Genomic DNA, 21,887 nt, shown 5'->3' with positions numbered 1-21,887 from the left:
GGCCAGATTTTGTTCATCAGCTGGTTTCTTTTCCAGAACTTTTGTTTGTGGTTGTGATTTTGCATAACATGAATTTAATACTGTTATCTATTCTACTACCTAAAATATTCCTGGTCTGTATGAGGAATTAAATAAGCTTTCATGCTATTCTTTTTTTTTTTTTAAAGATTTTATTTATTTATTTGAGAGAGAGAGAATGAGAGAGAGCACATGAGAGGGGGGAGGGTCAGAGGGAGAAGCAGACTCCCCGCCGAGCAGGGAGCCTGATGCGGGACTCGATCCAGGGACTCGATCCAGGGACTCGATCCAGGGACTCGATTCAGGGACTCCAGGATCATGACCTGAGCCGAAGGCAGTCGCTTAACCAACTGAGCCACCCAGGCGCCCAAGCTTTCATGCTATTCTTAAAAGAAAACCTCAACGTCCAGGTTCTCTGTCATCAAAGTGAGTTTTTGGGCCATAAGACTGGACTCTGGTTGAAAAGTCAGAGAGAATATCAAATCTTTATGTAGTTTTAGTCTTTGCCCATTTTCCATCCTATCTTTTGCTCCATTCTCCCTTACTGATTGCATTCTTACCACCCTGGGGGCTTCAGGTTGTTGAATGCAATAAGCTTTCCAGCTAGAGGCATTTAAATGTAATTTTCCCTTTGCTCTAGAACCTCTTTTTTCCCAATTTGCATCGGTCCTTTCAGTGTCTATCTTAATCATCATTTCCTAAGGGAAGAATCCCTTAACTTCAAATCAGCTTAGGATCCTGCAAGGCATATTTTCGTAGCACCTTATTTTCCTTCCTAACAACTGTGATCAATTGTGTAATTGGTTGTTGAATGTCTGTGTTGCCGAGTATAAGGTCTATGTTTTTCTGGTTCACCATGGTATGCCTAGTACCTAGAATGAAGAGATGCATAAATGGTATGAATGGAGGAATGAATGAATGACTAATGAGTGGCAAACTGTACTGATTCCTGGATTAGGATAGTCACTGCTTCAAGTCCAACCTAAATACACACACACATACACACACAACTTTTTACTGCCTGCTAATTCATTGAATGTCTTGTTCAGGGGCACTGGTAGGTATTAGAGCATGAACATCAAGCTTCTTCACTAGAGTTTGAAGAAATCAAAGAGCACAAAGCACAGAGGCAGCTTTGAAGAGTGAGTAGGCAGGCCATGTAGCCCACCTGAAGTCCCAGAAGAAGGACATATGTCTGCATCTGTTTTTTGTTTCTAGAGCCCTGCCTTGTCTGTTTGCCCTGAATGATGGGGCAGGCTGGTCAGCTTTATTTAGCTTGGACTATGTTCTCGCTTCTCTCTCCCTGTAGCACCGTGGCTGCCAGCATCAATGCCTTAGCAACGGTGACCTTTGAGGACTTTGTCAAGAGCTGTTTTCCCCATCTCTCCGACAAGCTGAGCACCTGGAGCAGTAAAGGCTTATGTAGGTAGAGCCAATTCATCTTCTACTCCATGTCATGAAATGTGAATATGGTACATGTTACTCAGGACTCACAGGCACAAATGCACACCGAGTGTATGAGGAATTTCACATAAGGATTCACACTTCCAAAGATATCAGGAGGGTAACAGGCAAGAATTACCAGCTAGCTTACCTTTCACCAACCTTCTATTCGACACTCTTCTGTACTCACCCCACACTCTAGACTCATCACTTCAACATCTCTTGCATATGTCTTGCTTTGACCATATTCATCCCTCTACATGGGAAGATGTTCTGCTCACTACGGCCAGTCACTTTGTCTAATAAAGTCAAATTATTTCTTTTTCTTTTTTATAATTTTTATTTATTTATTTACTTACTTACTTATGTATTTATTTTTAGTATAGTTGACACACAGTGTTACATTAGCTTCAGGTGTACAACTTGGGGGTTTGACAAGTTTATACATTATGCCAAATTCTTTTCTAAAGAATTTTTGATTACCAAACTCCTGGTAACCTCCCTTCAAGGAATAATTGCTCCTTGCTTAATCACACAGTTGCATATTATGTTTATGCTCACTGTAGCACTTATCATATTGAATTATAGTTTTACAGAGTTTACTTCTTTTTCAGTATAAACAAATTATATGTTTATTCACTTATTACAAAAAAATGTAGGTAATTGGAGAAAATATATGTACTTTTTAAACAAAATTATGCCTAATTTTATTCTGGTTGGTTCTTTTTCCTAGGAGAGTGTAGCAAGCATTTTCCTGTGTCATTTTTTTTTTTAAAGATTATTTATTTATTTATTTGAGAGAGAGAGAATGAGAGACAGAGAGCATGAGAGGGAGGAGGGTCTGAGGGAGAAGCAGACTCCCTGCCGAGCAGGGAGCCCGATGCTGGACTTGATCCCTGGACTCCAGGATCATGACCTGAGCCAAAGGCAGTCGCTTAACCAACTGAGCCACCCAGGTGCCTGCATTTTCCTGTGTCATTTATGCATTATTTGAAAACATGGTTTTTGAATGTTTGCTCTATAGTCTACAAAATGGCTTACTTTTTTATTTTATATTGTTACTTTTTAGAATCTTTTTTCATTTTTTGTAACATTGTGATGATACCCATATACATTAATCTTTGATGGCATCCATAATTTTTTCCTTAGTAAAAACCCCCAACAGAAAATTACCAGATCAAATAATACAAATTCACTGACAGTTCTGGATATATATTATGAAAAATATTTCCAGTGTGGCCCAATTAATAATATTTATGTGTGGCAGCAGTGAGTAGTGACATATTTCTCTGTGCACTTGACATTAGTATTTTTAAAAATTGGCCAAATTCATGGGCAAAATAACATCACATTTTGCTTTAATTTACATTTTTTGATTTATAGTGAATTTTGAACATTTTTCAGATTATGAATAACCACTTGTATTTTTTGTGAAAATCTATGCTTTCTGTTTGTCGATGAGATATTAGAAATTTTGCCTGCAAAATCTCTTCATGTATAAAGGAAATGTGACCTTTGTATATTGCAGAATGTCCCCCAGATTTTTTAAAATACATTTTTGATGTACAGAAATTATAATTACATATTTGATCAAATATGTGTATCATTTCTTTTACTGTTTTATCCATTTCTTTATGCTTACAAATTTCTTCCCATCCAAAACCCATTTATAGATTTCCTTATTTTTTCTAGATTGTAAATGATTTTATATTTCACATTTAATATTAAATGTATTCAAATTATTTGATTTATGATTTATGAAGAGGATCTAAATTTTTTTTTACCTATGTCAGCCAATTTTCTAAGCATCATTAATCCGATAATCTTCACTGGTTGTTAATATTTCAGTGATGATAATATACAATATAAGATTCTTTCATCTGTAAGGATTTGTTTAAGGATCTTATATATTATTTTCATTAAACTGAATTACCAATTGCAGGACAAATACCATCTTGTTGTATATTATAGCTTTATAGTGTTTTATTTAAAATATCTGCTAGAGCAAATCCTCTCACTTTTAGTTTAAAATTAAAATTTTTTTCTATTGTTGCTCTTCTTTACTTTTTTCCTGCAAAAACAAACTTTGGGTTATACATGTTTATTTATGCTTTAGATTGACTTTAAAATACTTTATTGTATGCCATCTAGCTGCACCTCCATCCCAATGGGATTGTATTAAATCTAAAAATGTTTTGGGGAAGAATTGACATCTTTGTAAGCTTTCTATCTAGCAATAGCATTTTTCTATTTAGTAGTATCATGTTTTCTATCCTAGATGTTAATTACACTCACATCTTCCTCCTTCAGCTTTTCCTCCTCTCCCTTCTTCCACTTTTCCTTTTTCTTTCTTCTCCTTTCTATGGTATTATGAATGGGATGCTTTCTCCATAGTATCTTCTAAAGCGTTTATTATCAAAGTGGAAAACCTATAGTTTCTCTGTTTTGTTTTGTAGAGAGCACATATCTGGCCATTTACCCAACCCTTGTTGGTTCTCAAAATTCTAATTGGTTTTCTTTTAGTGAGTGCCTGAAAATACTGAGTTTTATCACCTCTTTATTCTTAAATATTCTTCTAATTTGGGTTGTTAGTTATCCATATGCTTTACTTTTTCTCTTATTTTCATAACTTTTTTCTTTTTCTCTGCACACTTGAAGAACTCAAGTTTTCTCTTGATGTTACTTTGAGTTTTTCACAAAGTAAATTTCTTAACAATCATGATTTTAATTCTGCGATTGTATTTTGTTCCTTACATTTTATTATATAAATTCAATCTTACAGCAAAATTTAAAGACGTTTGCCATAAATTCTCATATATGTATATATATATATACCCCTTAGATTCTCCATTAATATTGTCCTAATCTTGCTTTTTCATATATCCATCCAGCTCCCTATCCATCCATTAATATATCATATATTTGATACATTTAAAAGTAAATTGCAGATATTAGTGTACTTCCCCCTAATTATTTTAGCATACACATTATTAACTAGAATTGAATACTTGCTTAAAACTTTTTATGTAAAATCTACCTACAATAAAATAGACAAATGGTAAGTATACATTTGCTGAGTTTTGACAAATGCATATACCTGTGTAACTCAACCACTAAAGATAAAAATCATCATTACCTTGCAGAGTTCTCTCTTGCTTATTACAGTCAATCCTTCTGCCACCACCACCCACATCCCCCCACCGGGACAAGTACTATTCTGATGTTTTCCACCATAGATTAGTTTTAGCTCTTCTAGAATGTCATATACATGGAATCACACAGTACACGCTGTTTTTTTTTTTTTTTTGTAAGACTCCTTTCACTCAGCATGTTTTTGTTTATGAGATTTATCCGTGTTGTTTTGTATATCAGTAGTTCATCCCTTTTTATTTCTGAATAGTATGACAGTGTATGGATATACCACAGTTTTTTAAACTTCTAATTCTGTTGATGGACCTAGGGTGTTTCATTTGAGTTTATAATGAATAAAGGAGCTATGAATTCTCTTGTACAAGTCTTTTTGTGAACATATTTTCATTTCTATTTGGTAAATACTTAGGAGTGGAAGTGCTTGGTCAATTACCATTTTTAATTTCTTTATAGTCCTTTCTTAGCTCACTTGGACCCATTTTCATCTAAATTTATTGGTGTTGCACCCCATCTTGCCATTTTTCACCTCACTTGCTTTCTCTTGACCTGAAGTTGTTTGCTTCATTGAGTCTATGTGTTTTTGCATCATATTAAAATTGCTAAACAGTTTCTAAATACTTTTTTTTCTGCTTCCTAAGGTAAATTATTTCTAGAAAGTATACTGTGTATTTCAGATTTTAGGTTAATATATTCATTCCTTTGGTGATATTCTGCATGGATCCTGCATTTCTCTTTTTTTTCTACGTACGCTTGAACAAGGAGAGATCAGTGCTGATCACATGTTTGTTAACTAGGTAGGTGAATTGCCTGATTCTACTCACTATCTTGCACAATGGATTAAAGCTAATAGCAGGTGAATGGGCATTACTTCCAGTACAATTCTCAATTTCTAAAAGATATTCAGAAATATGCTGGATGACAGTAGAAATTTCTTTTATGCCTATGGTTTATTGTCTGATCCTCTGAGCTGATGTCACACTTGGAATATCCATAGCATTTGCTGCAACTATGGAACTTTCTCTCCTTCCCACATTTACTGCTTTGTTTGAGGTGCCATACACTCCAGGTCTCTATGGAACCGCCACCAATTTCCCCTAAATTTCCTGCCTCGATGGTTTCTATTGATTGTGATCTGGTGGAAGTATAATGTTTGGGGGAGAGAGGGAATGAATCAATTCTCTGGTCAGCACAAAAAAGTAGAACCTCTGGATTGAGAGATGACTGCCTAGAGTTTCATTTAACATATAACTATTGGCCCAGCAGAAGGGAAGTCTGTAGTGGACAGAAAACATGTCTTTTGTTATTTTTTTCAGGTAGGCAGAGTTCTCCTTATTCATGAAGCGGTTCAGAATCAGGGCAAACATTGTTTTTTGCAGTCCAGTCTATCCTCTTTAAAGATAATGAGAATAATTTTAGAATTCCAAAATGTTTTGATTGATCAAACTTGGTTTTTAGTGTTGTGGTGAGCTTCCTTATTTTTCTGGCTTATTGAGAAGTTGAAAAATATTGCATTGAAAGTTGCTAGCATAATTTCATTTTAAGAGTGAGTTCCTGAGGGGCGCCTGGGTGGCTCAGTCATTAAGCATCTGCCTTTGGCTCAGGTCATGATCCCGGGGTCCTGGGATCAAGCCCCCGCATCGGGCTCCCTGCTCCGCAGGAAGCCTGCTTCTCCCTCTCCCACTCCCCCTGCTTGTGTTCCCTCTCTCGCTGTGTCTCTCTCTGTCAAATAAATAAATAAAATCTTTAAAAAAAAAGTGAGTTTCTGATAATAAATATCATGAATATCATGTACTAAACTTGAAATATAATAATAATAATAATAGCAAACACACAGTACTTTCTATGTACCAGGCACAGCTGGATGCATTATTTATGTGTAATCTATTCCTAGCACATGAGATCTTTGGGACAGGAATCAGGTGCTGACTTGATAGCTCTGGCACCGGTAAAGTGCCTGACATATGGTCTGTACTCCGTACTATGACATGTCATGTTGGGAACTGAGCTAGATATTTAGCTGAGAGATAATTTCAAACAGAATAAACAAAATCGTTTTCCCTCCATTTCTGTCACTGTGTCTCTGTCTATATTTCCAACTCTTCATCTCTTTCCCCATCTCTTATTTAGTTTAGGGATTACAATGGGAAATTAATGCAATTTTAAGATGATTTTTAAACAAAGATATATATAAAAACAATTCTTTTCTTAAAGGTGGTTTAAAAGAACTCATCATCTTAAAAAGATGACAAGAGGCATCTGCTTCTTCACTCAGCAAGCTCCCTTGGTCCTGGAGGCCCTGCGTGAGAAGCTCCAGGGCCCATACTCTGATGGCCCTTGAGGCATTCCGATGTAGATATGTAAACAAATAAATCATTTCACAATATACTCAGGGCCAGAAGGATGGTATGAATAAAGCACTAAAGAAAGAGATTAGAAAAACTTTCCAGAGTTGCAAATGGCATGAGGTAAAATGTATAGATACTTAGCCATCTTTTTTTTTTTTTTTGGATCAAATAATACAATGTTTATTTACATAAATCATAAATTTTGGCCTTTCATAAAGCTGAAAGACTCACATTTTTGTTAGATACTTTTCTTTTTTTTTATTATGTTATGTTAATCACCATACATTACATCATTAGTTTTAGATGTAGTGTTCCATGATTCATTGTTTGTGCATAACACCCAGTGCTCCATGCAGAATGTGCCCTCCTCAATACCCATCACCAGGCTAACCCATCCTCCCACCCCCCTCCCCTCTAGAACCCTCAGTTTGTTAGCCAGCTTAAAGATGAAGAACTATTGAATCCCAGAAAGGTTAGTAACTTCTTCAGCTAACTTTTGATGAGTGGTCAAACTGCAATTACTTCCCACTAATGGAGCCTGGATTAGCCTAGACCAGTGCCTTTTCCACATTTTCATGTTGTGTCCATATGATGGCCCTCTTCCTGAATCCTGGAGAGAAAACCCCTAGAGGCTGGCTTCCAGCTCCTTTTGCCTGACCTGGAACGAAGCCTCCCACATGTCCCTCTTGGGGCTTGCGATGGCTGAATGGTCAGGACAGTTTTCACTGAGATCCTTCCAAAAGGGCTTGCCTCAGAGACTGTCCTGGACAGGAGCTCAAGAAACCCCTCAAAGCCATCTTGGACCATGGTCATGAGCTTGTTTTCTTTCAGGTCTCTTGTTTGGCGTGCTGTGTACCTCCATGGCTGTGGCTGCATCCCTCATGGGAGGCGTCGTGCAGGTAATGAAAGAGAAAAAAGACACCTTTGATTTCAGAGCAGCTCTTTACCCACTTTCTTTGCTAATGCTTTGCCTGTTCCTCCAAGCACCATATGCTGAGACTCCCAGATACTGGGTCCGAATTAAACATACATGTAAAGTTTCAACTGAAATTACTTTCAGAAGGAAAAACTATTAAAAACCAGTAATGGAAATCAGTGACATGGGACACTGTAATTAAATTAGAAGCCCTTTTAAAATTCAGATCTGAGAATATATGATCCTGAAATAAAAGTAGAAGTGATTATTATAATAGCAAAAAAAATCAGAACAATTGCTATTAATGGAAGAGTTACTATGTTCCAGGTACCATCCCAGTGTATTACTTAATTTAATCACTTCTCCCAGGGTATTATGATTCATGGACTGACTTTACAGATGAAGAAACTAAGAAGTAGAGAGGTGAGGGGATTGTCCCAGAGTCACAGAGTTAAGGAGTGAGGGAGTCCACCTCTACCTGCCTCCCATCTGTCCAACTCCCATTTCCAGAAAAGGATGATGCTAGAAGGAGCCCCAAGGATAATCTGTTTCAGCATCTTCATTTTGGAGATGATTATAGAAAAGAGTGAACATATCCTGCTCAGGTTCTCACAGCTGATCAGTGGCTGAGTTTATGTCCCTTGTCTTCCGAGCCACCTCTCTTCCCTCCGCAAATCACCCACCTCTCAAAACAACAGCAGAGAAGCCCATCTTCTCATTCTGCTTTGACCCTCTCCATCCCACTTGTATCTTTGCATCATTTCAACATCCTTTATATTATCTCAACATGGCATAGGTTTTCCAATAAATGTTGCATCAACAAAGAAATGCATAAGGGTGCATGAGGAGTAATCACTGACTTTTATAGAATGCATTTTAGTTTGCAGAGCTGTGCATCTTCCTTGATCCTTCCAATGATGACTTATGCAGATTCTGTTCTTCCCATTTTGAGCTTCAGGGAGTAGGTCAGGGAGACTGAGGGACACGGTAATTCAGTTGTCTACGTAAGAGTTTTTGGGACTGGAAATCCGGTGCCCTCTCCAGTAAGCTAGGAACTTACTGTTTCATCACAGATGCTTGATAATCTCTTCCCAGTTTTGGGGGCACTTTGATGTTTGCCCATCCACACAGTGGAACTGGCAGTTTTAGTGACCTCAGCAGCTTTCCCAGGGACCACATTTCCAAATCGACTCTGAGGCCTTGGGCCCCATTGCTTCCTCCCCTTATCCCAACATTTACTATTAAGAAAGTATCATGACGTTGAATTTAGTGAATATTTGAATCTCTATTTTGTTGTCTCCCAGAAATGTTTGCCTTTTAATCTTACTTCCAGTTGTGGTAGGAAGGGCTTTAGAATAGACAAGGACCCCTCCAAGACTGGTATAAAGTAAAGCTGACTATGAAGAGGGAATGACTGTGAATGATGTTCTCATCTGCTTGTCCCACTGCTTAGCTGCTGGGCCCACTTTCTTGATTGTTCACAATGTAGGCCCCACAGTTCACACAGTTTAGGAGATGCTATTTGGCAACAGATGGCAATTCTGAGTTCTGGTTTCCTAGAGATATTGTCTATAGGATGGCCCTCTCCTTTCCTTGAATATGTCTGATTTAACAGGTACAGAAAAGCACTTATAATTCCCCTATTTAATTTTACAAACAGCTTTGCTGTTTTGAACATAATGGGACATTCATGTTCAGGTTTCACAGATGGGAAGACTGAAGCCTTAGTCCTGTGCACGTGAGGAATAGAGCCAGGTTTAATTTCATGTTCACAAAGCCATCCCATACTCATGGTATGTGTTTGTGGGTGGTGCTAGGGGCGGGCAGCTTGAATCCTCTTCAACAAAGGTCTTTTTACTGTTTTAGCTTAGGACTTTATAAAGTGTGTTCTGAAGACTTTCATCCTGTGAAATACTGTAAGAAAGCAAGTTTCCAATGTTAGAGACATTTGGGAAATGCTCTACACTACATTCCCTCTTAGAAATCCACAGCCATTTTAGCATATTGAAGGCCCTGGGAAGTCCCAAAATAAAGAAACCTGTTTCACTTTATTTTTTATTTTTATTTTTTAAAGTTTTACTTCTTCAAGTAATCTCTATACCCAACATGGGGCTTGAACTCACGACCCTGAGCTCAAGAGCTGCACGTTCTTCCAACTGAACCAGCCGAGCATCCCCTTTTTACTTTATTTTTTTTTTAAGATTTATTTATTTATTTGAGAGAGTGAGAATGAGAGAGAGTACATGAGAGGGGGGAAGGTCAGAGGGAGAAGCAGGCTCCTCGCTGAGCAGGGAGCCTGATGCAGGACTCGATCCCGGGACTCCAGGATCATGACCTGAGCTGAAGGCAGTTGCTTAACCAACTGAGCCACCCAGGCGCCCTCCCTTTTTACTTTAAATATGTGACTATAGACCATATGTGGGAGGGCAGGGGGTGGTGGTGGTGGTGGCAGAAATAGGGGGAAGGGGTAGATAGAAGCAGCAGAGATCACCCGTTAACTAGTGATTTGCAGAGCTCCCTTTGGGAAAGGGCATTCTATCCATTATGCTTCTATTTTAATGATTATCATCTAGTTCTGCTAAGGGCTGTGATGACTTCCCAGCACGTTCTTATCTTAACTTAAGGAAGTGCTTTCTGGGTCCCTAAACAGTTCAACAATCAAATGGCATGCCTCAGGAACCAGAGAGCTCACTAACAGGGTAGGTAATAACAATAAGATAATAATAATAGTGGATAACACTTGAAACTAATGTAACACTGTATGTTAACTAATTGGAATTAAAATTAAAACTTAAGAAAAAGAAACAAAGGATAATAGTAGATAACATTTGGGGGGTACTTATTGTGTGCTCCTGAATGCTTAGTCACTATTCTGGCCTTTCTCAGATTCCACATTGAACAGTCACAAGAAAACCCAGGAAGCGGGCATTGTGATCCCCACTTAATATATGAGAAAGCTAAGGCACAGCAAGGCAACCCCCCCAAACATATGTTCTTAGCCATCACCCCCTGCTTACAGGAGCGACTTATGTGAGATTTGCCCACTGAGGAAAAAGCTGTTGGATGAGCTTTCAGCCTTCCTCCAATTGAACCTGCTTAAGAACAATAACAAAAAGAAAGATAAAAATTAAAATTAGTTTAGTTGTGTAAATTACAGAAATATATATTTTCAAAAGCCAGAAACTATTGAATTTTTTTTTCTTTCTATCATGTGAAGACCCTTTTTTTCTCCAGAAGCATATTGGCTGATGACTTTTTAAGAGATTGTTAATGTTTTTCCTCCACAGGGGGACATAAATGCCTTATCTAAATGTATTGATTCTCCCATATAATAACTAGTAAATTAGCTCCCAAATTCAGCAACCATGGCAACTATGAATTCATGCTATCAATCAACAGAGGAAATGTCAAGAATATTAAATTAAGTATTGACTTTGGGGAAGAGTATTGACTTTAATCTTATCTGCCTCCTTCTTGTCAAAGATCCATTTGCAGTATTGACTTCATAAAAAATTAACCTGGAAAAACAAACATAACAATGCATTGCAGCTCATCCTTCTAGAGAAAAAAAAATTACATTACAGATGGAGGGCACTTGACGGCCTCTTGGTCCTATCTATTTTTCATAAAGAAGACTCTCTGAAATAGAATGTATCTGAATTAATAACAGCAGGTTCACCAAATCATAGTAATGAGAGGCAGGGCCAAAGTTAGAATCCAAATATTCTGACTATTAGTGATGGAATCTTTCAAGAACTTTTTTCCCTTAAACAATAGGAGGAGGCCATCAGGAGGGTTTGTGTTCTTGACTTTTTTTTTTTTTTTCTGTAAATTTCCTTTAGGAGAGAAAATGTGGGTTTTACAGCCAAACAAACCTAGATTATATCTCTTAAATCTTACCTTTCCCATTTTCTAAATGGAATTATACCTTTAATATGTTTTCCGTCAGTGCAGTTTCCTCATCTATAAAATCCAGTTAGTGATCCCTACTAAACAGGGTAATTGTGAGGATGAATGAAGTCATTTATCTTGAGTGCCTGGAAGTTCATCTTAACTATCTGGCACATTGGTGGTGCCTGACAAACGTAAGGTATGTATAGGATCTTCAGAGCATCCTCTTCTCAGTTGTTGATCTAAGAGTCCTACAGTTGCATTGATAGAACAAGATAGGGGCTGCACTGCAGGATAGCTAGCTGTGTGTGATAAGCACATGCACACACACACGTATGGCACTTGCATACACTTACATGCATATCAGTGCATGTGTATGTCCAAGACTCTTGGAAGGCCATAGAAAAGGCTACAGGTCAACAGAAAATTAGTTTAATGAGAACTCCTTACCAATTCAGTGGGCTCAATAACAGGCTAAGAGATACGGAAATGCTTTGTCAAACTCCCTCAATTTTCAAAGAGAATAGAGCTGTAAAAATGAGAGATGAGATCTGGAGTGTCCAGTGGCCTCCCCGTCATGTCCTAACTTAATGCTTCAACATCCTTGAGGTGTTCTGGGTGAGATGGTGGGAGTGGGGTAATCTATTATTATCAAAATGATAGAATTGTTCAAACTAAGTTAGAATAGGTGATCAGTCATGTAAGATATGAAACATTAGTTACAGATACATTTATTTGGTACATTATAAAAAGAAAGGGTTTTTTTTTGACAAGATAGAAAATGTAAGCAAATCAATGAGTTCCACCTTAAGGAAAAACTACTTCTACCAAATCCAAATTGCCTGTGTGTATGTATATACATGCACACACACAAAAATACACAAATGTATGTTTGTGTGTACTTTTATTATTTTATATAGTGCTTATCTCCCCAGAAGGGAAAAATGGCTTCCAGAAAGCACATGATTAATGAGTTCCACCATCAGGATTAGGACTAAATTTTATCCCGAGTCTAAGAAAGGGTGATCCCAGGCGACCATGGATTCAGGGGAGTGGGCACATTGATCTGATCTGTCTTGTTCCACAGGCTGCTCTCAGCATCCATGGCATGTGCGGGGGACCAATGCTGGGCTTGTTCTTTCTGGGAATCTTGTTCCCTTTTGTGAACTGGAAGGTAAGGATCCTGCATGTCTCTCCATGATTCCCAGCTAAAACTGAAGCCCAACTTGTTGGGATGAGCACTGGATGAATCACTAAATTCTACCCCTGAGACCAATAAACTACTATGTGTTAACTAACTTGAATTTAAATTAAAAAATAAGTAAAATAAAAGCTCCTGGATCTACGTTTCCAATTGTTTGAAAAATAAAAATAAAATAAATAAAACTGAAGCCCAGCCATTTTCTCTCTCTTCCCACTTGTTGGAAAGACCATTTCTCTATACCAGGAAAAAAATGGTGGCTATTTTCCATAGTAGAACTAAACTAAACTCCTATCTCTGACTTCAGTGAAGCCTTCTTAGAGACAGGAAACAAGGAAAGTAAGAGATGAACACGAAGTACAGATGTCATGGCATCAAAGTTGACTCTTTAGGGTTTAAATTGTCCTCCCTAAATTCAGGGCCCACAAAATGAAATTTAAAATATATACTGAATTTAGGAAAAATTTAGGTTAAAAAAATTTTGAAAACTTAAAAAACTATGCGAATTTTATTTTTTCCATATTTCATCTAAGGTTATCACAAATTTAATTAACTTAATGAACTAATTTAAGAAAGGGAGAGTAAACAATCCTGGTATATCCTGATCTCACAAGCTAATAGTATATCTTTAAGTAATTGTTGGTTGGATGACTTATAATAAATATAAATCAAAATGAACATTTATTTGGAAAAATAGTAACTCTTTAAAATAGCTTAAAACTCATAATTTTCTCAATCTAGCAAAATTGTCATTTTTTTTTACTTATTGCTGTCCATACATGCATATATTTTTAGAAAGTCTTTAGGCTAAAAAAAAAAAAAAAAAAGAAAGTCTTTGACTACAAAAAACCTGACTGCATATTGTTTAAATACTGTAGGATGCTCGATGAAGCCTGAGTCACATGATCTATCTAATTAGGTCTCTGCAGCTATCTGACCCTTGCTGACCTCTATTCTAGATAAATCTTTCGGAGCTAGGTAAAGAGCATGGATAGGTAGGGAGCATTTGGTAATTTGTAGTGCTTCCCTTACAGTCTTATTTGTTTTAATTAACTTTTCTGATATTGAGGTTGACAAGGATAACTATGTTTTGGGGAGATGATAGGGAAGGCAATATCCTGGCCATGAAAAAACTAATAATGAGCTATATAATATATAACATCTTTGTCCTTCTACACATTAACTTATTATCTATGTTAGTGAATTGTGGTCCTTCTATTTAGTTCAGAAAACCACCTTGTTCCAGGTAAAGGAAAGTAAACATTACAAATTTGGGTTACCTCCCCCCTTGTCACTGTCCATGGCTGATACTACTGATCAGTCACGGTTCTCTTTCCACAGAACGTGGATACGAACCCAGAATCCTTCTCAGGATGGCTTTCTAGGCAGCTACTGTAAATCACTGAGGGTTGAACCTCCTGCTGAAATCCATTCACCCTTTACTGGTAGGCCAGGGGACAGCAAACTACACCCCTCAAGCCAAATCTAGCCAGCATCCAGTTTTCGGTAAGGCATGCAAGCTTAAAATGGTTTTGACATTTTTAAGTGGTTGGAAAAAATTAAAAGACAGGATTTCATGACCCACAAATATACGAAATTCACATTTTGGTGCCCATAAACAGTTTTACTGGTCATAATTATTCTCCGTTGTTTACATATTGTGTATGGCTGTTTTTGTGCTATAGGGCAGAACTAAGTAGTTGTGACAGACATTGGATGGCCCACGAAGCCTAAAATATTTCCTAGCTGGCTGTTTGTAATAGAAGTTTGCGGACCCCTGGTCTAGACCAAGGCACAAGTATTTGAATCATATACATTGCTTTAGTTTCCCCAAACAATAGTGAACAAAACATTCCAGTCCTCTTATCAGAAAGTATTTTCCTGGATAAATAAACTAATGAGTTATTTTCTCTGACGGAGAAGGCTCAGCTGTCCAGCAGAGACTGGGAGCATCCAGATTTATTCTCCAGTTCTGGTCACTGCCAGAGGGCTCTATCTCCTATGCAGGAGAAATGACTCAATTACTCATTGACTTTTCATTGTTTATCAAGGAATATAACCCTTAAATGACAAGACTAGTAAATATGCTTGCTAGTATTTAGACTCAAACAAAAACTCCAAGCTTGTGAGCCAGGGTCTCTGCCAGAATCACTTGGGAAGAGATATGGGAGACAGCTAATCGCTGTCAATGAAAAACGACCACTTTGTCTCCAGTTTCTGAGGTTTTCCTGTCAAGCTTCTGAAACTCTTCTACTGGGAACCGAAGTCTCAACAGGTGTTTTTCCCTTCAGTTTTGAGATATAATTGGCATATGAAACTGTATAAGTTTAAGAAGTTCAGAATAATGAATTGACTTATATATAGTGAAATAATTACCACATTAAATTTACCATATCATACAGATAAAAAAAGAAAAAGAAAAATTTTTTTCTTCGATGAAAACTTTTAGTATGTACTCTCTTAACTTTTGTGTATATCATACAGTAGTGTTAACTACAGTCATCATGTTGTACATCTCTCAACAGATTAAATGGTAAGAAGAAGCTAAAAGGAGGGGGAAAATTTCCTGCTAGAAATCTAAAAATAGTGACCATTATGACATTCTCCAATGTTTTCATTGAAGGAACAAGTGACTCCTAAGTAAAATTGCATTGTGGGAGTTGGAAAGAAGGCAGTTTGGGTGGACTGTTTACAGCCCATGTGGCCAAGACTTGGGATGGATAATAAGAATCTCTGAGGCATGGACTCTTCGTCTCCTTTTACTTTCAAAAGCTTTGTTAAATCTCTCTTTGACTTCTTCTTTCCTTTCATCAAGGGTGCATTAGGTGGCCTGCTGACTGGAATCACCTTGTCATTTTGGGTGGCCATTGGAGCCTTTGTCTACCCTGCACCAGACTCCAAGACATGGCCCCTGCCTTTATCCACAGACCATTGTGTCCCATCAAATGTAACAGAGTCAGTGCCTACAGTGCTACCTAGCAGGTATGTGGACCTTGAAGATGGTGTTCGGTCCCAGGGAGTGCGTAACCGGGATAGAGGGAGATGCATTCTCCAGGGATAAGTCCAACGAGCCAGATCTTGCTTTCCTGTGAGAATCGCGCCAGGCTGTGCCCAGCATTGAAGAGTGCCATGCAGGGCTGTTGAATCTTCCGCAGATATCCATTACCCTCATCCCGGGATTCACAAGAGTGAACTCAGCAAAAACATTAATCGGAAGTCTAAGTGCAAAACAGGAGAAGTAGTGGAGGGTTTGAAAATAGGTGAGTGGATATGAAGATCAGAGATGGTGCCCTTGAAAGAGTAAAGGACCTGAGTAGAATAGGTTTGTGGGCAATGAGGAGAATGGTTGTGGACATACACAGCTGGGGACACTGATGTGAACTGGCAGGTTCTAGATCAAACTCAACTGGGTTTAACAAAAGATTTTCCTTCTCTTTCTGGCTGGAATAGGTCATTTAAGATACCAAGACACAGGAGATAACACGGTATAGGGAGAAGACCACAGCCTTTGAAATCAGAAATGCCTAGGTTTGGATGTGGGTTTTACCATTTATCCACTCTATGTCTGCACAAGTTAGTAACTTGTCACTTCTTGAATTCTCAAGTCTTTGAAAGAAAAATGAGGGTAATAATCTTTACTTTGCTGGTGTTTTGAGAAGATTAAATGAGAGAAGATATATATAGCTCGTAGCACTGTCCTTGACTTTAATAAATGCACAACCTCACACTCTCATTGTTTGTAGAAACAAATCTAAGAAATGTGGGATAGCTCCTTAACTCTGCATATCAGGTGGAAAAATTATTATGGGCTGTGCTGAGAGATGAAGTAGGTAGAGCTGCATCCTAGAACTGTCCTGGCTACATAGTCTATGAGCACTCCATTATGTTGCTTCCACTTGCCTCTGAGTTTCATTTAGTTTAGAACCATTCCTTTCCATAAATCTTACAAATAATGCCAACCTATTATAGTTCCCAAGTCCGCCATGTTTCTTCTCTCCTGCTTGTGCTTTTTCGATCCTCTTTTCTTAGAGTGCTAAATCCTGGCCCTAACTACATTCCTTGCTTGATTAGCTACTAATTAGTCTTTAAAAATAAGCTCAGGTATTATCTCACACATAAGCCTGGATTTGATACTCTTTTAAATGTTCCCAGAATCCTTTGCTCCTATTCCACCAAGGTGCTACCATTCCTTTATGATTGCCCGTTAGCTCCTCTATGTAGACGTTGTGGCTTACTCATCTTTTTATCTCCAATATCTGTCACAATTCTTGGCACTAAATCTGGGCTTAATAAATGTCTAAAGCTGCAAAGAAATGGGAGGCATGGTCCTCATTGTATCTCTCATAATTTAGTATCTACATGGCAATATTTGTAATGCGAGGATGGGTTGGATTGAGTGCAATACAAAGCACAACTAGTCTACAATTGATTCTTTAAAAAAAGAATAACCAAATGGCAAAAAATTAAAGTGTTGGAATTTTGAGAAATGCCAGGCCCTACAGTGAACTATCAGTGGTCCTCCACATCACTGTGGATCATAACATCAGAACTCATGGAACTGCTGACACCTGCTGTTGTCCACAGACCTTTCATCGCCGATACCTGGTATTCAATCTCCTACCTTTACTACAGCACCGTGGGCTGCCTCGGATGCATTGCTGCTGGGATGATCATTAGCTTCATAACAGGTGGGTTCCATACATTCCTCTCTTTGGGGTGAAGGAAGACATGGGCTGGCCTCATGCATTGGCGGGCTAGGTGGATGGCTTACTGGTGTGATTTTGGATCCATGGCAAGAAGCCCTTCTTCCCAGAGACGTATGTCTACTCTCTCCAAGCTGATATGCAAAACCATCCTCCTGATTATCATATACATATTATTATTAATATATATAACATATGTTTTTATTATTTATTTATTTGACAGAGAGAGAGGGTACAAGCAGGGGGGAGCGGCAGGCAGAGGGAGAGGGAGAAGCAGACTCCCCGCTGAGTGTGGAGCCTGACGTGGGGCTCGATCCCAGGACCCTGAGATCATGACCTGAGCCAAAAGCAAGAGCCAGACATATAACTGACTGAGCCACCCAGGTGCCCCAACAATATCTATTTCATGAATATTAGCTATGTTTTGTAGTCTACATAAAATGTGCCTAGTACATAGAAGGTACTTACTAACAAATAAATATTAAGAGCAGTACACTTCTATTTGGTTGAATGTCTTTTGACAGAGTAACATAATGCCAGGGAATATATCATTTCAACTTCAGTCTGGAGCTTTAAGAATAGATAAAATCTATTTTATCTTTAGAAAGAAATTTGAATTTGGAAAAAGCTTGTGGACAGGCACAGTGTCTGGTACATAGGAGGAATGAGATCAAGGTTGTAACTGATACTCCGCTACCCCATCTAGGGACATTTAGACTAAACTGGCTATTGAATTAAAGACAGCCATTGAATGAGATCGGGTATTTGCGAACAGTTATCATTATACCAAAATTTACAAAGGTTCTAGTCAGGGAACACTGTTAGTCTTTAAATCTTGGTTTGAATATCAATGTGACTGACTCTTACTCCACAGCAGGGTTTGAAAGAATGGGACATTGGACAGGTATGTTTTAATGATTGGAAAGGAAGTGTGAGGAAAGTCTAGACTAGCTGGAGGGAATGTGAGGGTATTGCTGATTCAGGATGCTGGGGTAGAAGGAAGAAGAAACAGTAAAAATAACATTTTGAATTTTACAAATAATGACTCTGATGACCTCTAATATATCTGATGTGGCTGAAAAACTGAGTTTTCCTAGAGGAAGAAATTATGATTTATGCTATCCCTCCTGGTAACCTACAAAGTGTAAGAGTAGAGTTTTCCATAATCCATATTTAAAAATAAATATGTTATCTCTGCTTAACTCTCTGTGAGTTTGCCTGACCTGACAGTTCGTGGATATTTAAAAACTATCCCCACACTCACTTTGAGCAGTTACCAATTTCTGTCTATTAACCAGTCAGGCCTATTTTCACCCTTATACTAAGAAGTGACCTTAGTAAGTATACAATACTTAAACCCTTAACAAAGCCTTGGAAGCATGCAATCACCTAATCCGTCTGTCCTTCTGTTAATAGGTCACCAAAGCAGCAAGGATATTCAACCACTGCTAATTAGACCAGTTGGCAATTTATTTTGCTTTTGGTCTGAAAAGTACAAAAGACTGTGCTGGTGCGGTGTTCAGCATGACGGTGGGACGGAGCAGGTGAGCTGATGTGTGAACTTCTGAAAAACATACGAGCTCAAAGGGCCTCTCTTTTTGCCGATTTAGACCACCTGAAAAGTGGCTGTGAGAAAGGAAGACAATGAATGTTACAACCCGAATCTTGTTTCAACTTCAGTTACCTGGCTAATTAGCTTCTGAGCACATAAATATGTTGATAGGTACATGTATCTTTAGGCTGAATTGTTGGCACTGCCAGTGATTAATTTCAAAAATTCCTGTTAACCCTTCCAAAGGTGAATTCTAGGACAAATATAAAAATGAACAGTAGAAAAGGAATAAAACAGGGGTAACAGTCTAGTATCATGGTGAAAAGCACAGCCTTGAGGGTCAGCCCTGGAGAGAATCCTGGTTCCGCGTCTTACTTGCCTTGGGTAAATTGTTTAACCTCTTTGAACTGCAGCTTTTACCTGGGAACCGGGAGGAGATCATCCAGTGCCACCCAGACACAGACATCTCTAGGTCCATGAAGTGTAAATATAGAGTCAGATGGACAGGGGGAACTTCTTTTTTTTTTTTTTTTAAAGATTTTATTTATTTATTTGAGAGAGAATGAGAGAGAGAGCACATGAGAGGGGGAGGGTCAGAGGGAGAAGCAGACTCCCTGCTGAGCAGGGAGCCCGATGCGGGACTCGATCCCGGGACTCCAGGATCATGACCTGAGCCGAAGGCAGTCGCTTAACCGACTGAGCCACCCAGGCGCCCGATAGGGGGAACTTCTTAAAGAAGTAGCAGGATGCACATCTTTCCTATCCCACCGAGAATTGTGTTTAGACCAGGCAGGGCTAGAGATACTCTCCAAGTATTATTAGGGTTGTAGCAGCCAAAGACCACCAGGAACAGCCTGGGGTCAGACCAAATTGAGCTTGTTGACTTGATGCATCTCCGGGCGGTGAGGACACTCCAGGGAAGCAGGCAATGCCACCCTTAACAAGAGGGGTGCTGGACATGACTTTTGTAAGCTTTGGGTTCCCCCGGAAGGATTCTGAGAGGAGTCTAAGGGAAGCTGGGAATGAAAACAAAGCTGTCTGGGGCCCATTTGGTAAGAGAGCAATAATCCCTCACGTTGTTATGGCATTTGACAACAGCAGAACCTTGGGAGATGTAATGTTTCCTGTTAAGTTTGCAAATGGTCTTATCTATGTCTGGCCTCTCGGCCTCTTTAAGTGCAGGAGTGTATTTTTTTTTTTCCTTTTTTTAGTTGCGGCTTATTCACATTCTTTCAGTCGCAGACATTTTGTTCTTTTAGTACTCTAGAAGACAAACTCTGCACCCATATCACATCACCTAGGTTGTTAATTGTTCTCCTTCCCCCAAACACCCTAACAACATGTATATGAAGTAAAGCTGAGTGTAACAGTTACTGAAGCAAGGAGAGCACCGTCATGACAGGCGTTCAGAATGTGAAGGCAATCTATTTGGCTGAGAAAGCAGCTGATCGAGCACTGTATTGTTTGGATAAATGGATTTTTGAGGAAGTTCTAGAAGGAAATAATCAAGTTATTTACTGATTTACAGACTTATGTTCTTGGGCAAGAATTTCCTGGGATGGATGATAAATCCTGTTGATACAGGCAGCTTCTGTCCTCAAGGCTGCACTGAGACAGGGAGGAAACACTTAGTATGTCGTTCTTGGGCTCCTTCCCTGAAGAATGACATTGGGCAGCCTCTGGGGGAGTCTGCCTGCAGGTCCCCCTCTTATGATCTAGAGGCCTTGCTCTTCACAGGAAGGAAGGGCACCACCACCATCTGAGACATAGGTTTGTCTCTCCTCAGGAGCTGAGACTATTACCTTACAGGGCTACAATACTAACTGACAGATATACAATATACATTTCTTCACACAATGCAAGTTATATTGCAAATGCTTACTAAATTGTTCTTTCTGTTTTCATTATCATTGGAAATAGCACCTACATGGATTGAGTCATCATAGTTATCAATCAAGAAAGGCATTGCTTTCATATTTACATGTCATTTGATTCGATATCATATCATGTGATCATATATCATTTGAGGGGGAGGTGCTCAGCTAGATTCTCTCCGTGTGATTTGGAATACATCAAGAGTAACTCCCTAATATGTGTCTTTTCATTTTCCTCAGGAAAACCTTGAGAATGGCAGTTCCTGGAAACAAGGGGCTGAATCTACCTTACAGAATGGACTCAGGCAAGAAAACCTGGTCCATATTCCAGGCCATGATCCGAAGGACAAAAGCTACAGCAATATGGCGTTCGAGAAGATTACCCATTTCTAACACATGCACAAAAATATAACCCCCCTGCACACACACACACAGATACACACAGTCCACATCCTGCTTGCCTATTGGTTAGTAGACATGTGTAGTTGTCACTGCTAGAAGACAGGGATGTCTAATGTCTATTTATACTTATTTATAACTACAAATAAAATGACTGTTCCCCTGGATATTCTCAGGACATTTTTTGGAAGACCCCAACTTTCAGGTGAGAAGAAACAGCCCACCCTTAAGTGCCCTGGCAACTTCCTCCTGGATTAAATTAGGACTGGATGGCACGGCAGTGTAAAGAGTCAGTCCCTTTGGTTTATGTCATATTAAACTTCAGGGTGTTTTGTTTTGTTTTATTTTATTTTTTGGTAGTTCTTGAGCCATCACATATCTTGGAGTTCACAGGT

At 38.7% G+C, this 21,887-nt stretch overlaps 1 protein-coding gene across 1 annotated transcript in view; it reads left to right on the top strand.

The window, feature by feature from the left end:
* Positions 1-21,631, top strand: part of SLC5A12 (solute carrier family 5 member 12) — a 45,258-nt gene extending 23,627 nt beyond the window's left edge. Inside the window, exons 9-15 of the mRNA XM_035012298.1 lie at positions 1,328-1,440; positions 7,788-7,855; positions 12,851-12,937; positions 15,780-15,946; positions 17,549-17,652; positions 19,084-19,211; positions 21,334-21,631. Coding sequence (XP_034868189.1) covers positions 1,328-1,440; positions 7,788-7,855; positions 12,851-12,937; positions 15,780-15,946; positions 17,549-17,652; positions 19,084-19,211; positions 21,334-21,486 — 820 coding nt within the window. The 3' untranslated portion in view covers positions 21,487-21,631. The remainder of the gene's footprint in view (positions 1-1,327; positions 1,441-7,787; positions 7,856-12,850; positions 12,938-15,779; positions 15,947-17,548; positions 17,653-19,083; positions 19,212-21,333) is intronic.
* Positions 21,632-21,887: the final 256 nt, after the last annotated feature.

Source organism: Mirounga leonina, unplaced genomic scaffold, assembly GCF_011800145.1.
Source record: "Mirounga leonina isolate KUSES-001 unplaced genomic scaffold, KU_Mleo_1.0 Mir_166, whole genome shotgun sequence".
In the NCBI taxonomy this organism is placed as follows: domain Eukaryota; kingdom Metazoa; phylum Chordata; class Mammalia; order Carnivora; family Phocidae; genus Mirounga; species Mirounga leonina.
Note: the sequence above shows the minus strand (reverse complement) of the source record. Positions and strands in the feature narration are given on the sequence as shown.